The sequence below is a fragment of the Mobula birostris genome, chromosome 6 (genome assembly GCF_030028105.1).
Source record: "Mobula birostris isolate sMobBir1 chromosome 6, sMobBir1.hap1, whole genome shotgun sequence".
NCBI classification, from domain to species: Eukaryota; Metazoa; Chordata; class Chondrichthyes; order Myliobatiformes; family Myliobatidae; genus Mobula; species Mobula birostris.
Genome location: NC_092375.1, coordinates 12,432,824 through 12,452,017, shown reverse-complemented (window position 1 = coordinate 12,452,017; position 19,194 = coordinate 12,432,824). Strand labels below are relative to the sequence as shown.

Sequence of the window (19,194 nt, the reverse complement as noted above, 5' to 3'; positions counted from 1 at the left end):
TCACGAGAATAATCCCAGGGATGAAAGGGTTAACGTATGCAAAATGTTTGATGGCTCTGGGCCTGTACTCGCTGGAGTTTAAAAGAATAAGAGGGCCCAGGCCAGATGGGCCAATTGGCCCAGTTCTGCTCCTATGTCCCATAGTCTATGGTCACAGGCTCTGTAACCGAGGAAGCATCTGGGTAACCTTTCTACACCCTCCTTGTAAGCTCATCAAATGTAAGAGGAGAGTGTCAGTTGGTGGGTTGATGATGCAAACACGGTTTTCACTGTACGTTTGGATGTGAAATCGGCCAGCTCCATTGTGGCTAAGAGCCTCCGCAGACGCCTTCGAACGGCGCTGCCTCACAAAGGTGGCATCCATCGTTAAGGACCCCCATCACCCAGGCCGTGCCCTCGTCTCATCGCTGGCATCGGGGAGGAGGTGCAGGAGTCTGACACACACACAGCATCTCCTCCCCTTCATCACCTGATTTCTGAACGGACAATGAACCAATTTACACTATTTCAATTTTCTTTGCTCTCACTTCACCTATACATTAATTGAATTTTTAAAAGTGTAATTTGTAGTTTCTGTTACGATGTGTTGCATTATCCCTCTGCCGCCAAACATCAGATTTCACGACCTACTCCAGTGGTGTTAAACCTGACTGGTAAATGAATCTGCGGCTGGAGAACTGTTCGAGGTGGAAGAATACTTTTAACCCTCGCCACCCTGGTTTCCTTTTCTGACCGTTGTTTTCAGCGGCGACCCTGAAGTGCAGTTATGACCTGGAGCAGCCTGCCAAGCCCCGGCTGGAGTGGAAGATGATCAAAGGTCAACAGATCTCCTTCGTCTACTTCAATGAAGCTCTCAAGGGTACGTGGTGGGAGGGTGGGCCGGGCTGGGACCCTCGGCCGGCAATCGCGGCCCGGCTGCGGCTTGTCGGGGACGTGGCGTGTGGTCGGGGAGGCGCCAGAATGGACAGTGTGGGGTGGGGGGGTAAAGGGGCATGCGGGGTTGTTGGGGATGAGTTTGTGATTGGGGGGTGGGCTGAAGAGGGAATTAGACCAACTGAACAGGGAGAAAGAGTGGTTGGGGGCCGGATGGGTTGTGGAATGAAAAGCGTGTGGGGTTATGGTGTGAGAGAGTGGGTGGGGCTTTGGAAATTGTTGGCCCAAGCTACAGGGTGCATGGGCAGGGCTGGAACTTTCACGGGTGGGGCTACAGCAAGGACAATGGAATACAGTGTTGGAAAATGCATAATAATGCATTTTGGTAAAAGGAACAATAGTGTGGACTATTGTCTAAATGGTTCAAACATCAGAGGTACTTAGGAGTCCTCGTGCAAAACACCCAGAACGTTAATTTACAAGCTAAGTCTGTGGTAAAGAAGGCAAATGCAATGTTCATATAGAATAGAATATAAAAACAAGGAGCTAATTAAAGGCATCCGTTAGTCTTGCGAGACCATGGATCTGCGCCTGGAAAGTCTTCACTCTCCAGGGCGCAGGCCTGGGCAAGGTTGTATGGAAGACTGGCAGTTGCCCATGCTGCAAGTCTCCCCTCTCCACGACACCGATGTTTTCCAAGGGAAGGGCATTAGGACAGGTACAGCTTGGCACCAGTGTCGTCGCAGAGTAATGTGTGATTAAGTGCCTTGCTCAAGGACACAACACGTACCCTCGGCTGGGGCTTAAGCTCACGACCTTCAGGTCGCTAGTCCAATGCCTTAACCACTTGGCCATGTGCCCATAAGAAGCTAATGCTGAGCCTTTATAAGACACTAGTCAGGCTGCACTTGGAGTACTGTCAACAGTTTTGGGCCCCTTATCTCAAGATGTGTTGTCATTGGCAAGAGTCCAGAGAAGGTTCACGAGGATTATTCTAGGATTGAAGGGGTTAACATATGAGGAGTATTTGGCAGCTTTGGGCCTGTACTCACTGGAATTTAGAAGAATGCAGGGGAACCTCATTGAAACTTACTGAATGTTGAAAGGACTAGAGAAGGTGGATGTGGAGAGGATGTTTCTTGTGGTGGGGGTATCCAGAACTGGAGGGTGCAGCCTCAGAATTGAAGGGCAACCCTTTAGGACAGAGGTAAGGAGGAATTTTTTTAGCCAGAGTTGTAAATCTGTGAAATGCTCTGCCACAGACTGTGGTGGAAGCCAAGTCCGTGGGTATATTTAAGGTGGAAGTTGATCATTTCCTGATTGGTCAGGGCATCAAAGGATATGGCGAGAAGGCAGGTGTATGAGGTTGAGTGGGATCCGGGATCGGCCATTGTGGAATGGCGGAGCAGACTCGATGGGTCGAACGGCCCGATTCTGCTGGTATGTTTCACGGTCTACAGTGGGGTTATGAGCGAGGTGGGTGGGGTTGCAGGGCGAGTCGGCGTAAGTACGTGGACAGATAGGGTAATGTGGTAGTTAGCCCAACACTACTGCAGCTCCAGTAACAGAGGTTCAATTTCCACCGCTGTCTGTAAGGAGTTTGTATGTTCTCCCCGTGACCGCGTGGGTTTCCTCCGGGTGCTCCGGTTTCCTCCCACAGTCCAAAGACGTACCGGTTAGTAGATTGGTTGGTCACATGGGTGTAATTGGGCGTCGCAGGCTCATTGGGCCGGAAAGGCGCGTTACCGTGCTGTATCTCTAAAGAAACAAAGTGTAACGTAGACTGGGAGAATGGGCAAAGGGTGGCAGAGGGAAGTGTCTGGTCAGGCACTTTGGTAGAAGGAATAAACACGTAGACTGTTTTCTAATTTGGGAGAAAATTCAGAAACCAGAAGACTTTATTATCTGCAGTGTAGGGGAATAAGGGGAGATTTGATAGAGGGATATAGATAGGGTAAATGCAAGCAGGCTTTTTCCACTGAGGTTTGATGAGACTACATCTAGAGGTCCTGGGGTAAGGGTGAAAGGTGAAATGCTTAAGGGAAAACTTCCTCACTCAAAGAGGCGTGAGAGTGTGGAATGAGCTGCCAGCGTAGGTGTGAGACGTGCGTTTGATTTCAATGTTTGGATAGGTACGTGGCTGGGAGGGGTACGGAGAGCTGTGGTCCGGGTGCAGGCTGATAGGTCTGGGCAAATTAACGCTTCACAACAAACTTGAGGGGCTGGAAAGATGTTGATATGCTGCAAGGCTTACATGGACGAGGAGAGTTTGGACAAGGCTGGGCTCGTGTTCTGATATGTCGGGTGTAATTTTATTGTGATGTCAGAGGTCACTGTTTTTACAGAGAGTGGTGGGTACATGAAACGCGCTACCAGGGTTGGTGGGAGAGACAGATACATTGGGGACATTTAAGAAACTCTTTGGCAGGCACTTGGATGATACAAAAATGGAGGATTATTTAGGAGGGAAGGGTTAGATTGATCCTAGGGTAGGTTAAAAGGGCAGCACAGTGTAGTGGGCCGAGGGTCCTGTCTGGTGCTGCAATGCTTTATCTTCAGATGGGGGGGGCTCTTTGGTGAGGGGTCTTGACTCTCCTCATTGTAGGAAGGATGTGGAAGCTTTCGGGAGGGTGCAGAGGAGAATTACCAGGATTAGAGAGCGTGTCTTATCAGGGTAGATTGAGTGAGTTTGGGCTTTTCTCTTTGGAGAGGAAGAGGATGAGACAGGTGTATAAGATTATAAAAGACAGAGAGGACAGTCAGCACCTCTTTCCTGGGGAGGCCTGGCTAATACCACAGAGCGCCCTTCTAAGGTGGTGGAGGAAGATCTGGGGAAGAATTCAGGGGTAGATTTTTTACACACACAGTGGTGGGTGTGTGAAACACCCTGTCAGGGGTGAAGGTAGATACAGATACATCAGGGATACTTGAGACTTTGGAGAGATGGAGAGTTTGGGGCTTTGGCCGAATTGACCCCAACGCATTTGATGCGATCCCACTGCACAGCCGCACCTCTGGTTGTCCGTGGAGTGCAGCGGCTGACCAGGCGCTTTGGGAAAGGCAGCTGGTTGATTTCCTCCAGGGTTTATTTCTGCCTCTCTTCCCAATTCCCAAAACTGCCTCTCGCTACCTCTTTACCCCCCTCTCCCTCCCTCCTGCTCACTCAACACCCCTCAACACAAATCACACTCTCCCCCAACAACCCTCCCTCTCCTCCTCCTCTCTCCCCCACCTCTCCCTCTAACCCCATCTCTCCCCCTCTTCCCAACCCCTCTCCACCACTCTCCCCCCACCCTCCACCATCCCCCCCCCCATTCTCCACCATCCCCAGCTAATTACAAAGACCGGGCGAAAATCACCAACTTCGGCATGGAGCTGCGCAGTGTGACGCGGGAGGACACTGCCACCTATCGCTGTGAAGTCACCGCCTCTGACGACCAGAAGACTTTTGCGGAGGTCTCCATCAAGCTCATCGTCCTGGGTGAGTGAAGTCTGGCTGAACCGTCCCAGGGAGGAGGGAGGGTTTGGTCCTGTCGGCGACGAAGGATGGAGAGGAGGGCTTGAGGTTTCTGTCTTAACGCCACCATTTCAAGTTTGATTCTGATTTTCTCTGAACAGCAAAGGTGGCTCGGAGGAACCAATGTGGGAGGGGGCTTCCGCACGCAAAATGCTGGATGGATTCAGCAGGTCAGGCTGCGTCCACGGGGAGGAATAAACGGTCGACGTTTCAGGCCGAGACCCTTCACCAGGACGCTGCCTGAACGTCAGCTGCTTTTACTCCTCCACAGGCGCTGCCTGATCTGCTGAGTTCCTCCAGCATTTTGTGTGTCACGCAGTGCTTCCCAAAACCTGATGCGGGATCAGGGATCAATTCCCGTTGCTGTCTGTAAGGAGTTTGCACATTCACCGGCTGCCCTGGTTTTCTCCCGCTGTCCAAAGGCAAATGGGTTTGTGTTAGTGTGGGTATTCAAAGGTTCAAAGTTTGTATGCGGTATACAACCCCGAAATTCATCTTCCCCCAGACGGCCACGAAACAGAGGAACAAAGAAAAACATCAAACCCTGCCCCCCAGCCCATGCGCAAAAAAAAACAACAAATCGCACAAACAGCAACAGAAAAAGAGGGCGTTTCTGCCACGTTGGTGGCAAAAGCACGGCGACACTTGCATCCTGCCCAGCACGTCCCTCGCTGATTTGATCTGGCGCAAGCAACGCATTTCACTGAACGTTTTGATGTACATGTGAGAAATAAAACCAAGGTGATCTGACCCGGTCTGAGATTTCCAGCATCTGCAGCACCCCGTGTGTTCGTGGAGAGAAGGTTTGGGTCCGGAACCGAGGACATGCTGGACTGAGTGAAGCCCCTCGGGATGTCAAAGAGATTTCTAAATTATAGGGGGCATAAGTAAGGTGAAGGGTCACAGTTCATTCTCTAGTCTGAAACTAGAGGTGAGAGGATTACGGTGAAAGGGGAAACATTTAAAGGGAACCAGAGGGGCACAGTAGCGTAGTGGTTAGCGGATTCACTTCCCAGAGCTAGCGAGATCACCGATGTGGGACAGTTTCTGCCGCTGTCTGTATGTTCTCCCGGTGACCGTTTGGCTTTCCTCCCACAATCAGCGACAAGAGGGAGGGCCTGACAAATAAAGATAACCTTTGGCTTCCTCTTTTTTTTTACTTTTTTCACGCAGTGGGTGGTGGGCGTATGGAACGAGTGGGTGAGGCAGGTACAGTTAGCACTTAAGGGTTGTTTGGACAGGTCCATGGATAGGCAAGGGATACAAACCAAATGCAGCCAAGCGGGAACTAGTTCCGGGGGGGGGGGAGGGAAGCTGGGTCAGAATCAATGAGATGGGCTGAAGGTCCGGTTCCCATGCTATGGGGCTCTGACTTCAGGGCAGATTCCCTCCCCAGATGGGAGTGGATGAGAGGTGGGATAAGGCTGAGGACCACTTCCTCAAGCAGAACAGAGCTGACGGGATGAATGGCCTCTAAACAACTCAAGGTCGAAGTTGAGTTTATTGTCATATGCACGAGTACCTGTGTGTACCGGTGCAATGAGAGATTTAGAGCAGCATCACAAGATATAACATCGTATAAGCATCATTCAGGAGCATAAACATAAACCATACACGTTTCTTGTATTGTGGCCCACAGAGCGAAGACGCCTGTGCGTGGATTTGTTTAACGCGTACTTGGATGTTGCACTCCAAGAAGCACACGCTATTAAACACAATTAGAACCAAAAAACCAAAGTGATCACAGTGTTACTGTACTGAGGTAGTGATGAGCGTTGTGTATTGAAGGGAAGTAGCTGTTCTTGAACCTGGTGGTGAGACTCAAGGCTTCTCAACCTCCTGCCTGTTGAGAGCTGCGAGAAGGTGGCATGGCCGGGATGATGCCTTGATGCAGCGCCTCCTGTAGATTTTATCGATGGTTGGGGAGGGATGTGCTCGGGACATATTCTTTCCCTATTAAATGATTATAATTCCCTTGGTTCCCTCATTCTAAGATCCTCTGCACATCTCACCCTTTGAGCCAGTAGGAGCTATTTATCCCCGTGTGCTTTTTGACCAGTTATTCTACCTCAGTTGCCCATTGGGATGTTTAACGGGGCAGACGTGATTTAATGTCGCTGTTGTTTTAGAATGCGGGAGTGGTCGGGTTAATTGAGTTGTGGTCCTGCACTTCCCTCTGCTGGCCATAACGTGGTATTGCAGCCGTTCGACCCACAGGTTGCCTGTAGTCACTGAAGTTGTGCGAAAGGTTACCAGGACCGGAGAAAAAGCTAATGCTAGGGTTAATTTATCAGGTGGATACAATGGAAAATGGATAGAGCAGACAGCCATCAACATTTTCCCAGGCAGAAATGGCTAATTACAAGGAGGGCATAATTTTACCGTGATTGAGGAGGAGGTATAGGGGCAGGTCAGAGGGAGTTTTTTTTTACACAGAGAATAATGGGTGCGTGGAACGAGTTGCATTTTAAAAAAAACTCAAGTAGGCACATGGATGAAAGAGCATTTTGTGGGAGGGAAAGGTTAAACTAGCTGAAGCACGATTTTAGCACCAGTTCTGATCACTGCTATAAACTGGTTGGATGAGATTAATTAGGATTATTTAATTAAATTGGGATAAAATTAGGATTACTGTACATGCTCCCAGAAAGGGGGAAGGGTGGTCAAATTGGCCTCTTGCCTACCTGGAGCAAAACCAAATACTGTCAATGCGGGATGGCCACTGAGATATGCTCTGGGGCATCAGCCCAGAGGGCGATACTGACACAGAACCCACTTCCACAGGGAGTGCTTGCTGTGGATAATCGTCTTTTTTATTGTCACTTGTACCGAGATACAGTGAAAAGCTTGTCTTGCATGCTGTTCATTCAGATCAAATCATTACACAGTGCATAGAGGTAGAACAATGTAAAATAATAACAATACAGAAAAAAGGTGTAACAGCTACAGAGAAAGTGCAGGTCAATGATAAAGTGCAAGATCATAACGAGGTAGATTGTGAGGTCAAGAGTCTATCTTATCATACAAGAGGTCTTTTCAAGTGTCTGATCACAGTGGGATAGAAGCTGTTCTTGAGCCTGGTGGTCTGTGCTTTCTGGTTTTAGTATCTAGGGCCCAATGGGAGGGGGAAGGAGGGAGCATGTCCAAGGGTGGTCTTTGATTATGCTGGCTGTTTTACTGAGACCACAGAGGGGAGGGTGGATTTCCATATGTCCATTTTCTGAGTTCACATCCTCAGTCCCTCTGCCTCACTTGCCGGCTTTGCGTAGAACCTCAGTGAGCTTTCGGCCACCTGCTCAGTTGCGCCCTTGTCTCGTCTCAAAGTTGTCCACCCACCTCTCCTGTAAAGTATTATAGAATCATAGAGAGTTACAGGACAGAAACGGGCCGTTCAGCCCACTCAATCAGTGCTAATCATCAAGCAGCCATTCACATGAATCCTGTTTTATTCCCCCCCTCCACACATACCCATCATCCCTCACCAGATTGGATCCCTCACCCACACACTGGGGGGTGGGGGAGGGGAATTTACAGCGGCCGTTTGGGATGTGGGAGGGAGAACTCAATCAGTCGCATGGAGAACGTGCAAACTCCACGTAGGCAGTCCCTGAGGTCAGGACGGAACTGGGATCTTTGGCGCTGTGAGGCGGCGGGTCTACCCGCAAATATGCCGCCCCGAGGCCTTTCTCCAAAGGTGCCAAGGGTTGCTCCGCGGGGGATGTGACGGGTCCCCTCTCAATGCTGCTCTCTCTCCTCCTCAGTCCCGCCGGCTGTTCCCACGTGTAAGGTACCGAGCTCGGCACTGTCCGGGTCGACGGTCAAGCTCCTCTGTGAGGAGTCCGAAGGCTCCCCTCCCTCCGAGTACACATGGTACAAAGACGACAGGGTTCTCCTGGAAGTTCCAGCCAAGAATTCCATGGACTCCAACATGTCCTACACCATGAACTCGAAGACTGGGACGCTGGTGAGTCTTCTCATGTTTACTGAGGAACGTCCCTGCGAGTCCGCTGGGAAGTCGGGCCTAGTGTCCGCGGACCCATGTGTGCGCTGGAGGCTGGAGGCAGCCTGTCGTGGGGTTAGCGGTCTGTGTATGTGCGTGGGTGAGAGGGAGGTCCGGGGATTGTTGTTCTGTTGTGTTTCCTTTTCTGCGTTGCTCTGCCGAGCATCGAGAGTATGTTACGTTGGAGCCAGAGTGTGGCCACACTTGTGGGCTGCCCCCCCCTCCCCAGTAAACCGTCTGGTGTGTTGGCTTTTAACACAGATGACACGTTTCACTGTATGTTTCTGTGTACACGTGATAAATAAATCTGAATCCTAATCTCAACCAGCCAGCTAACTTGGTCTTCGCTCTGTCTCTCTGTTCTCCACCTTTGGTAGATTGTGGATAATTTCAGCCAAAAGCACAGCGTACCTTCCTGACACGAGAACTCTCACAGAATGAAGCAGCCATCACACCGGCAACCTCTCCCCACAGTGACAATCTAAGTTAACATGGACTTCATGGCCCTTGTGGCTAAAGGGATCAGGGGGTATGGAGGGAAGGCAGGTACAGGGTTCTGAGTTGGATGATCAACCATGATCATACTGAATGGTGGTGCAGGCTCAAAAGGCCGAATGGCCTACTCCTGCACCTATTTTCTATGTTTCTATGTTTCATTGTCATATGCACAGGGCCATGCAAAGACAAAGATTGGCTTTATTTGTCACATGTACAAAAGGTCAAAGTAAATTTATTATCAAGGTACATAAATGTTGCTATATACAACCCAAAGATTCGTTTTCTTGTGGCATTCACAGTAAATACAAGGAACATGATCGAATCAAAGACTGACCACCCCCAAGCAAGAGACAGCAAACTGAAAATACAAAAGAGAAAAAATTAATAACAATAAATATGGAGAACGTGAGATGAAGGGTCCTCGAAAGTGAGTCCAGAGGTTGTGGGAACAGTTCAGTGATGGGGTGAGTGAAGTTCTCCCCTCTGGTTCAGATTGTTGAGAGGTAATAACTGTTCCTGAACCTGGTGGTGTGAGACCTGAGGCTCCTGTACCTTCTTCCTGAACATAGAGTGTGACACAGTCCAAGGGCCCTGCTGGGGGCAGCCTGCAAGAGCCGCCATGCTTCCTGCGCCAACCTAACATGCCCACAACTTACTAACCCTAGCCTGTACGTCCTTGAAATGTGGGAGGAAACTGGAGCACCCACATGGTCACAGGGAGAACATGCTGTACAAACTCCTTATGGAAAACAGCAGAGCTGAACCTGGTTGGCTGGCGCCATGACACTATTATGCTAATTGCTAGGCAACTGTGCCACCCCAATGCTGTACAGGTCCAATGAAACGTTTGCTTGCAAAAAGCACCACCATCACACAATGTTCACAAGAAAAGCCCACTGTAAGTTAAACCTAGTTTTGCAGTTGTACAAAAAAGAACACAAGTGAGGGGGAGAAGATGGCGGCGCAACGCAGCTCGCAGCGGCCACTCCGGTGGTGATGTCTATTATTTGTCAAGTAGGGTGCCGTGCACAATCCTGATTTGATGGAGACGGACGTGAGAGCACGGAGGAACATCTGGTGAAACTTCTGAAATGCCTGCTTCGCTGCTGCTGCTACTGTGTGGTCCAGAATCTCCGGAGGGGAAGTCCCCGAATCCTCGGCTTTGCTTGTTGCTCAGTGGCCGAGGTGGGGTCGAAGCGCTCGGCAGAGGATGGTGCTCGGAGAGGCTGTGTCGGAGGGGCTGGTCAGGGGCTCGAAGTTTTTGGACGGACTCAGGGTCCGCTGCGGTCGGGTGCTTCCAATGGTGCTGCATCAGCAAGTTTGCAGCGCTTGGAGGTTCATGGCAGGGAGAGTTTCTCCCTTCTGCTGCCTGCGTGAGATGATGGGGCTATCGGAACTTTGAGACTTTTTTTTACCGTGCCCGTGGTCTGCTCTTTATCAAATTACGGTATTGCTTTGCACTGTTGTAACTATACGTTATATTTATGTGGTTTTGTCAGTTTTAGTCTTGGTTTGTCCTGTGTTTTCTTGTGATATCATTCTGGAGGAACATTGTATCATTTTTTAACGCATGCATTTCTAAATGACAATAAACGAGGACTGAGTGTCCTCATAATCTAATCTAATCTAAAATTAGACCAAAATTCATTGTAGTGCAGAGTGGTCATAGTGTTTCTGTATGAGCTAGTGATTAGGTTATTGATTTAGTTGGAGATACAGTGCGGAGAGGCCCTTTGCTTAGCAATCCACCAGTTTAACCCTAGCCAAATGACAGGACAATTTACAATGACCAATTAACCTGCTAACCGGTTCGTCTTTGGACTGTGGCCGGAAATGATGCACACGGAGGAAACCCACAGAGTCACAGGAAGAATGTACAAACTCGTTACAGGCGGCGATGGAACTCAGCACCAGTCTCCGACGCCCAGAGCGGTAATAGCGTCACGCTGCTCTGCTGTTCGGTTCAAAAACTTAAAGGTTGAGGGGGAAGTAGCTGTTCCTGAGCCTGGCAGTGTGGGACTCGGGCTTCTGGACCTCCTGCCTGCTGGTAGCTGAAAGAAGATAGCTTGGCCCGGATAATGGCGATCTTTGGCGGATATTGCCTTCTTGAAGAAGCCTGCTATAACTCAGAATCAGAATCAGATTTATTATCACTGATGTGTGACTTTTTTTTTGTTTTATGGCAGCAATACAGTGCAAGGAGACAAAAATCTATCAATTACACAAATAATTAGTGGAATTAAAAAGGAATAATGAGGTAGTGTTGTTGGAGAGTACAGAAGTCTGATGAAACATAGAAACATAGAAAATAGGTGCAGAAGTAGGCCATTCGGCCCTTCGAGCCTGCACCGCCATTCAGTATGATCATGGCTGATCATCCAACTCAGAACCCTGTACCTGCCTTCCCTCCATACCCCCTGATCCCTTTACCACAAGGGCCATATGGCTGATCATCCAACTCAGAACCCTGTACCTGCCTTCCCTCCATACCCCCTGATCCCTTTACCACAAGGGCCATATCTAACTCCCTCTTAAATATAGCCAATGAACTGGCCTCAACTGTTTCCTGTGGCAGAGAATTCCACAGATTCACCACTCTCTGTGTGAACAAGTTTTTCCTCATCTCGGTCCTAAAAGGCTTCCCCTTTATCCTCAAACTGTGACCCCTCGTTCTGGACTTCCCCAACATCGGGAACAATCTTCCTGCATCTAGCCTGTCCAATCCCTTTAGGATTTTATACGTTTCAATCAGATCCCCCCTCAATCTTCTAAATTCCAACGAGTACAAGCCTAGTCGATCCAGTCTTTCATCATATGAAAGTCCTGCCATCCCAGGAATCAATCTGGTGAAACTTCTTTGTACTCCCTCTATGGCAAGACTGTCTTTCCTCAGATTAGGGGACCAAAACTGCACACAATACTCCAGGTGTGGTCTCACCAAGGCCTTGTACAACTGCGGTAGTACCTCCCTGCTCCTGTATTCGAATCCTTTTGCTATGAATGCCAGCATACCATTCGCCTTTTTCACTGCCTGCTGTACCTGCATACCCACTTTCAATGACTGGTGTATAATGACACCCAGGTCTCGTTGCACCTCCCCTCTTCCTAATCGGCCACCATTCAGATAATAATCTGTTTTCCGGTTCTTGCCACCAAAGTGGATAACCTCACATTTATCCACATTAAATTGCATCTGCCATGAATTTGCCCACTCACCTAACCTATCCAAGTCACCCTGCATCCTCTTAGCATCCTCCTCACAGCTAACACTGCCGCCCAGCTTCGTGTCATCCGCGAACTTGGAGATGCTGCATTTAATTCCCTCGTCTAAGTCATTAATATATATTGTAAACAACTGGGGTCCCAGCACTGAGCCTTGCAGTACCCCACTAGTCACTGCCTGCCATTCTGAAAAGGTCCTGTTTATTCCCACTCTTTGCTTCCTGTCTGCCAACCAATTCTCTATCCACATCAATACCATACCCCCAATACCATGTGCTTTAAGTTTGCACACTAATCTCCTGTGTGGGACCTTGTCAAAAGCCTTTTGAAAATCCAAATATACCACATCTACTGGTTCTCCCCTATCCACTCTGCTAGTTACATCCTCAAAAAATTCTATGAGATTCATCAGACATGATTTTCCTTTCACAAATCCATGCTGACTTTGTCCGATCATTTCACCGCTTTCCAAATGTGCTGTTATCACATCCTTGATAACTGACTCCAGCAGTTTCCCCACCACCGACGTTAGGCTAACCGGTCTATAATTCCTCGGTTTCTCTCTCCCTCATTTTTTAAAAAGCGGGGTTACATTAGCCACCCTCCAATCCTCAGGAACTAATCCAGAATCTAAAGAGTTTTGAAAAATTATCACTAATGCATCCACTATTTCTTGGGCTACTTCCTTAAGCACTCTGGGATGCAGACCATCTGGCCCTGGGGATTTATCTGCCTTTAATCCCTTCAATTTACCTAACACCACTTCCCTACTAACATGTATTTCCCTCAGTTCCTCCATCTCACTGGACCCTCTGTACCCTACTATTTCTGGAAGATTATTTATGTCCTCCTTAGTGAAGACAGAACCAAAGTAGTTATTCAATTGGTCTGCCATGTCCTTGCTCCCCATAATCAATTCACCTGTTTCTGACTGTAAGGGACCGTACATTTGTCTTAACCAATCTTTTTCTTTTCACATATCTATAAAAGCTTTTACTGTCAGTTTTTATGTTCCCTGCCAGCTTGATGGGGAGGAAGAATCTTATCGAGTGTGGACCTTCAAGCCCCTGTACCTCCTTCCTGTTGATAGGAACAAGAAGAGGGCATGGCCTGACTGGTGAGGGTCAGAATGATGTGCCCTGGCCTTGAGGCACGGTCTTTTGAAGATGTCCTCGATGGTGGGAAGGCTTGTGCCTGTGACAGAGCTGGCCAAGTTTAAACCCTGTGCAGCCTCTTTCCATTGGTACCGCTGTAGGAGACTGTGATGTCACCAGTCAGAATGCTCTCCATCATCCGTCTGTGGAGGTTTGCTGGAGTCTGCTCAAACATCTCATAAAGGATGGCCATGTTGTGCCTTCTCCATGTTGGCATCAATATATTGGGTTAGATCCTCTGAGACGCTGACACCCAGGAACTTGAAACTGCTCACCTTTTCAACCACTGGTCCCTTGATGAGAACTGGCGTGTGTTCCCTTAGCTTCCCTTTCCTGAAGTCCGCAGTCAGTTCCGCGATCTTACTGATGTTAAGTGCAGGGGTGTTGGTGCAACACTGCGCAACGAGCTGATCTCTGCCTCCGGCTTCATCTGAGATTCTGCCAACAATAGTTGTCGCTATTGAGGGAGGAGAAGATGGCGGCGCGACGCAGCTCGCAGCGGCCACTCTGGTGAATGATATCTGTTATCTGTCAAGTAGGATGCAGTGCACAATCCTGATTTGATGGAGACAGACGTGAGAGCACGGAGGAATATCTGGTGAAACTTCTGAAATGCCTGTTTCTCTGCCGCTGCTACTGTGTGATCCAGAATCTCCGGAGGGGAAGGCCCCGAGTCCTCGGCTTTGTTTGTTGCTTGGCGGCCGGGACGGGGTCAAAGTGCTCGGTGCTCGGTGTCAGAGGGCTGATCGGAGGCTCAAAGTTTTCGGGCAGACTCAGAGCCCGCTGCGGTCGGGTGCTTCCAATGGTGCTGCATCAGCAAGTTTGCAGCGCTTGGAGTTCATGGCAGGGAGAGTTTCTCCCTTCTACCGTCTGCGTGAGATGATGGGGCTATCAGGACTTGAGACTTTTTTTTTACCATGTCCATGGTCTGCTCTTTATCAAATTACGGCATTGCTTTGCACTGTTGTAACTATATGTTATAATTATGTAGTTTTGTCAGTTTTACTCTTGGTTTGTCCTGTGTTTCTGTGATATCTCTGGAGGAACATTGTATCATTTTTTAATACATGCATTTCTAAATGACAATAAACGAGGACTGAGTGTACTCATAATCTAATCTAATCTCATCAACCAGTTTATAGCCACATGGTCGCAGGTGTAGAGAGAACAGAGCAGTGGGTTCAGTGTGCATCCTTGAGGTGTGCTAGTGTTGATTGTCAGCGAGAAGGAGGTCTTATTTCCAGCCTGCATTGACTGTGGTCTCCCGATGAGGAGGTCAAGGATCAATTTGCTGAGTGAGGTACAGGAGGCCCAGGTTCTGAAGTTTATTAATTGGTACTGAGAGGATGCTGGTGTTGAATGCTGAGCTGTATTCGATAAACAGCAGCTTGATGTTGTTATTGCCGTTGCCCAGGTGGCCCAAGGCCAAGTGGAGAGCCAGTGAGATTGCGTCTGCGATGAAATTGCAGATTGTATGAAGAAGACCATCCTGTGTGATCCTGGAGAAGGTGGGGTGGAGTTTCTTAACTGAATACTCCCTTATCCTGCTGCTCACGTACACTGGTGTTAAATCTGCCAAAGTTCCTGTCTCCAGGTGACTATGATCCATGTTGTTTTGACCACTTCTTCCTTTTGTTTTGCCAGATGTTTAACCCGGTCAAGAAAAGCAACAGTGGCTCCTACTCCTGTGAAGCCCATAACAAAGTTGGCCGGTCAGCGAGATGTTCTGTCAAGTTCATGCAGATCAGTAAGTGACGTCACCGTCGTGCCAGAGCTTAAACACCGAAATCCAGGCCAACAGTCCATTAGAAATAGGAACAGAATTCGGCCATTTGGCCCATCAAGTCTGCTCCACCATTCCACTCTCCTGCTTCCTCTCCATTTCCTTTGACACCATGACTAATCAAGAACCTATCAACCTTCGCTTTAAATATACCCAATGACTTGGCCTCGACAGCCATCTATGGCAGTGAATTCCACAGATTCTCCACCCTCTAACAAAAGAAATTATGTTCTAAAGGGACATTTTTTTGTATTCTGGGGCTGTGCCCTTGGGTCCTAGACTCCCCCACTATAGGAAATGTCCTTCCCATATCCACTTTATCTAGACCTTTCAATATTTGATAGGTTTCAGTGAGATCCTCCCTCATTATTCTAAACTCCAGCAAGTACAGGCCCAGAGCCATCAAGTGCTCCTCATAAGTTAACCCTTTCATCCTGGGGTGGGGGGGGCACGCGGGGAGTACAACACAGGGAGTGCCACACTGTCTGTGTATCACCCATCGCACAAGGCTTTGAAAAGAGACACAAGGTGCCTGGGGCTAGCAGATAATCTCAACATTATGACCAGTATTTATCCAGCCACAAACATTGTAGAGGCTGACGGTTTGCTCTAGTTTCCCCCGCTATGGTCCAAAACCAGACAGCATGGCTCTAAGGTGAAAGGGGGAAGATTCAACAGGGACCTGTGGGGCAACTGAGGGTGGTGAGGCCACTTGGGAGTATTTGTGCAGGATTACATAATGGCTGACTTGCAAATTGAGTTGGTAGTAAGGAAGGCAGATGCAATGTTAGCATCCACTTCAAGAGGACTAGAATATAAAGGCAGGATGTAATGATGATGTTTCACAAGGCATTGGACATACTGCAGTACCTCGAGTATTATGAGCAGTTATGGCCCCCTTATCTAAGGAAAGATTTTCTGGCATTGGAGAGGGTCCAGAGAAGGTTCACGAGAATGCTCCCAGAAATGAAAGGGTTAATATATAAGCAACACACATCAAAGTTGCTGGTGAACGCAGCAGGCCGGGCAGCATCTCTAGGAAGAGGTACAGTCGATGTTTAAGGCCGAGACCCTTCGTCAGGATTGATATATAAGGTGTTTTTGATGACGTTGGGCCTCTACTCTCTTGAGATTGGAAGAATGAGAGGTATCTTATTGCTACCTATCGAGTATTGAAAGGGCTAGATAGAGTGGACGTGGAGAGGACGTTTCCTGTTGTGGTAGAGTCTAACACCAGAGGGCACAGCCTCAGAATACAAATATGTCCATTTATAGCGGAGATGAGGAGGAATTTCTTCAGCCTGAGAGTGGTGAATCTGTGGAATTCATTGCCACAGACAGCTGTGGAGGACAAGTCATTGAGTATATTTAAAGCAGAGGTTGATAGGTTCTTGATTAGTAAGGGTGTCAAAGATTAAATAGAGAAGGCAGGAGAATGAGGTTGAGGGATAGTAAATCAGCCATGATGGAATGGCAGAGCAGACTTGATGGGCCAAGTGGCCTGATTCTGTTTCATTGTCTTGTGGGTCTTATGAAATGAGCTGCCAGAGAAAGTGGGTTAAGTAGCTACAGTTAAAGACATTGGCTGGGTGTGGACATTTCAGCAAGGTAAGGGTTAAGGTAATGTCCGTGCAAGGATAGTTCACAGATAGTGTGTAATCAGCCCAGGCAAGAGAGTTCTACGAAGAGCAAAGCGTCCCTTTGTTCAGCAGGGGACTGAAGCCATTTGGCCTACAGAGGAAAGATAAGAAGGTGAAAAACTCACAGCACCTAACGGACAATTACTTCACAAACTTCAGAGTATCATCAGTTGTCTCAATTAAATTTATGAATGGTGATCATAAGACAAAGGAGCAGAAGTCAGCCATTCGGCCCATCGAGTCTGCTCCGCCATTTTATCATGAGCTGATCCATTCTCCCATTTAGTCCCACTCCCCCGCCTTCTCACCATAACCTTTGATGCCCTGGCTACTCAGATGCCTATCAATCTCTGCCTTAAATACACCCAATGACTTGGCACCCACTGCCGCCCGTGGCAACAAATTCCACAGATTCACCACCCTCTGGCTAAAAAAACTTCTTTGCATTTCTGTTCTGAATGGGCGCCCTTGCAAGTCTAGAATTTGATCAAACAGTTTATCAAATGGCCAATACTGTATTCGTAGCTGCTAGTCAGTTCAAAGTCAAAGTATGTATACATTATACAACCTTGAGATTTGTCTCCTTACTGGCAGCCACAAAACAAAGAAGCCCAATAGCACCCATTTTAAAAAACCGTCAAATACCCAATGTGCAGAAAAAAAACAAATTATGCAAACAACAAAAGCAAACAAACAACTGAAATACACGAAAGTGAGTGCCCAGTCACGAAGCCCGTCATCCCTGCAGCCCAGTCAGGAGCCTATTAGTTGCAGGCCGCAGCCTGAGTTCAGTGCAGAGACGGGTAAATCTCGCGCAGCAGCGAGCTGAACCCGCCCATAAAGATGGCACATCTCTGTTCAGAATTCAGAGCAGTGTGGGTGATGGGAGCCACGCTGTTCTCCTTGTGCACAAATAAAATCAAGTGTGGCTGAGGTAAGTGTGAGTTTTCAGAGTTCAGTTAATCAGCAGCAGCTCATACATGGACGGGAAGATTGAGGGCAACTTGGTTAGTATGGATAAGTTGGGCCATATAGGGCCTTTTCCTGTGCTGCTCTAAGATTTTTCTACTGCTATCACATCGACTGCGGGAGGTCGCTTTGTGCAAGTGGACAGCTGCCTTTAACAGGCTATGATGCAACAGCACTTCAGTGGTTATTTCGTGCGTAGCAGCTGTGATTAGATTAATATCAAAATTATTCCAGGAATGAAAGATGGCTCTGGGCCTGTACTCACAGGAGTTTGGAAGAATGAGGGGGGGATCTTATTGAAGCCAGTTTAATATTGAGAGACCTAGATAGAGTGAACATGGAGAGGATGTTTCCTATCATGGGCAAGTCTAGGACCAGAGGGCACAGCCTCAAAATAGAAAGATGTCCTTTTAGAACAGAGATAGGGAGGAGTTTCTTTAGTCAGAGGGGGTTGAATTTATCAAATTGTTGACGTAAGCGGCTGTGGAGACCAAGTCGTTGTCTATGTCTAAAGCAGAGATTGATAGATTATTGATTCTGGGGAGTAAACAGGAGAATTGCATTGAGAGGAAAAATAACTCAGCCAGCAATAAAGATAAAAATTAAATATGAAGAAAAGATTAACTTTATTTGTCACGTATATGAAAACATACAATGAAATGTGTTGCTTGTGTCAAATCAAATTAGCGAAGATCGTGCAGGGCCAGTGTTGCCACACTTCCAGTGCCAGCATAACATGCCCCAACGCACTAACCCTGACTGCACACGTCTTGAAGGGTAGAGGAGACCCACGGAAAACGCCAATCTTACAGCTGGCGCTCAACTGCTACACTAGTGTGCTGCCGTGATCAAATGGCAGAACAGACTCGATGGGACGAATGGCCTAATTCTGCTCCTATGTCTTATGGTCTTAATACAAATGCAAGTAGAACATCTCCTTCCGTGTGGCTCTGTCACACTTGTTCGTTGTTGGCCTACCGACTCAGTGGTCTGACTAGCCGTCATCTGTGCTTTGACCATTCTGTAACTGACCAAGACAGAGCTTACAGAAACACTTGGACAGGTACATGGATAAGAAAGGTTCGGGGGGGATGTAGGCAAATGGGGTTAGTTCAGGAAACTTTCTCTGTCGACGTGGACCGGTTTGGCCAAGAGGCCTGTTTCCATGCTGAATTGCGGTAACAAAGTCAACCCAACCAGTGGCTTCGCATTTGACGTTGACAGTTGGAAACTAATAAGCACTGGCAAACATCCCACAAAGTGAATAAAATGAGGGAGGAACAGGAAGTGTGTTGAATGAGCAGGAAGTCAAGTTGGAGGGAAAAGGAAGAAGAAAAGGCCTTCCTTTTTGTTTGAGTTTCCCTCCCTAGCTAGCCAAGTCTTAAAATTGTTTTCTCTCTGTCCCACGATTCCTGTTCTGACGTAATGCTTTTGTCCTGAAGCGTCACCTCTACTTCCCCGTCTGCAGAGAGCAGAACAAATGTTTGCTCCTTAACCTTAGCCGCTGCTGCTACATCCTCAGCAGCTCGTTCCGTATA

At 48.2% G+C, this 19,194-nt stretch overlaps 1 protein-coding gene across 1 annotated transcript in view; it reads left to right on the top strand.

The window, feature by feature from the left end:
• The window catches only part of LOC140198815 (junctional adhesion molecule B-like), a 194,123-nt gene that overhangs the window by 159,204 nt on the left and 15,725 nt on the right, over positions 1–19,194 (top strand). Inside the window, exons 3-6 of the mRNA XM_072259881.1 lie at positions 746–859; positions 4,205–4,354; positions 8,152–8,354; positions 14,909–15,011. Of these exons, the coding sequence (XP_072115982.1) occupies positions 746–859; positions 4,205–4,354; positions 8,152–8,354; positions 14,909–15,011 (570 nt within the window). The remainder of the gene's footprint in view (positions 1–745; positions 860–4,204; positions 4,355–8,151; positions 8,355–14,908; positions 15,012–19,194) is intronic.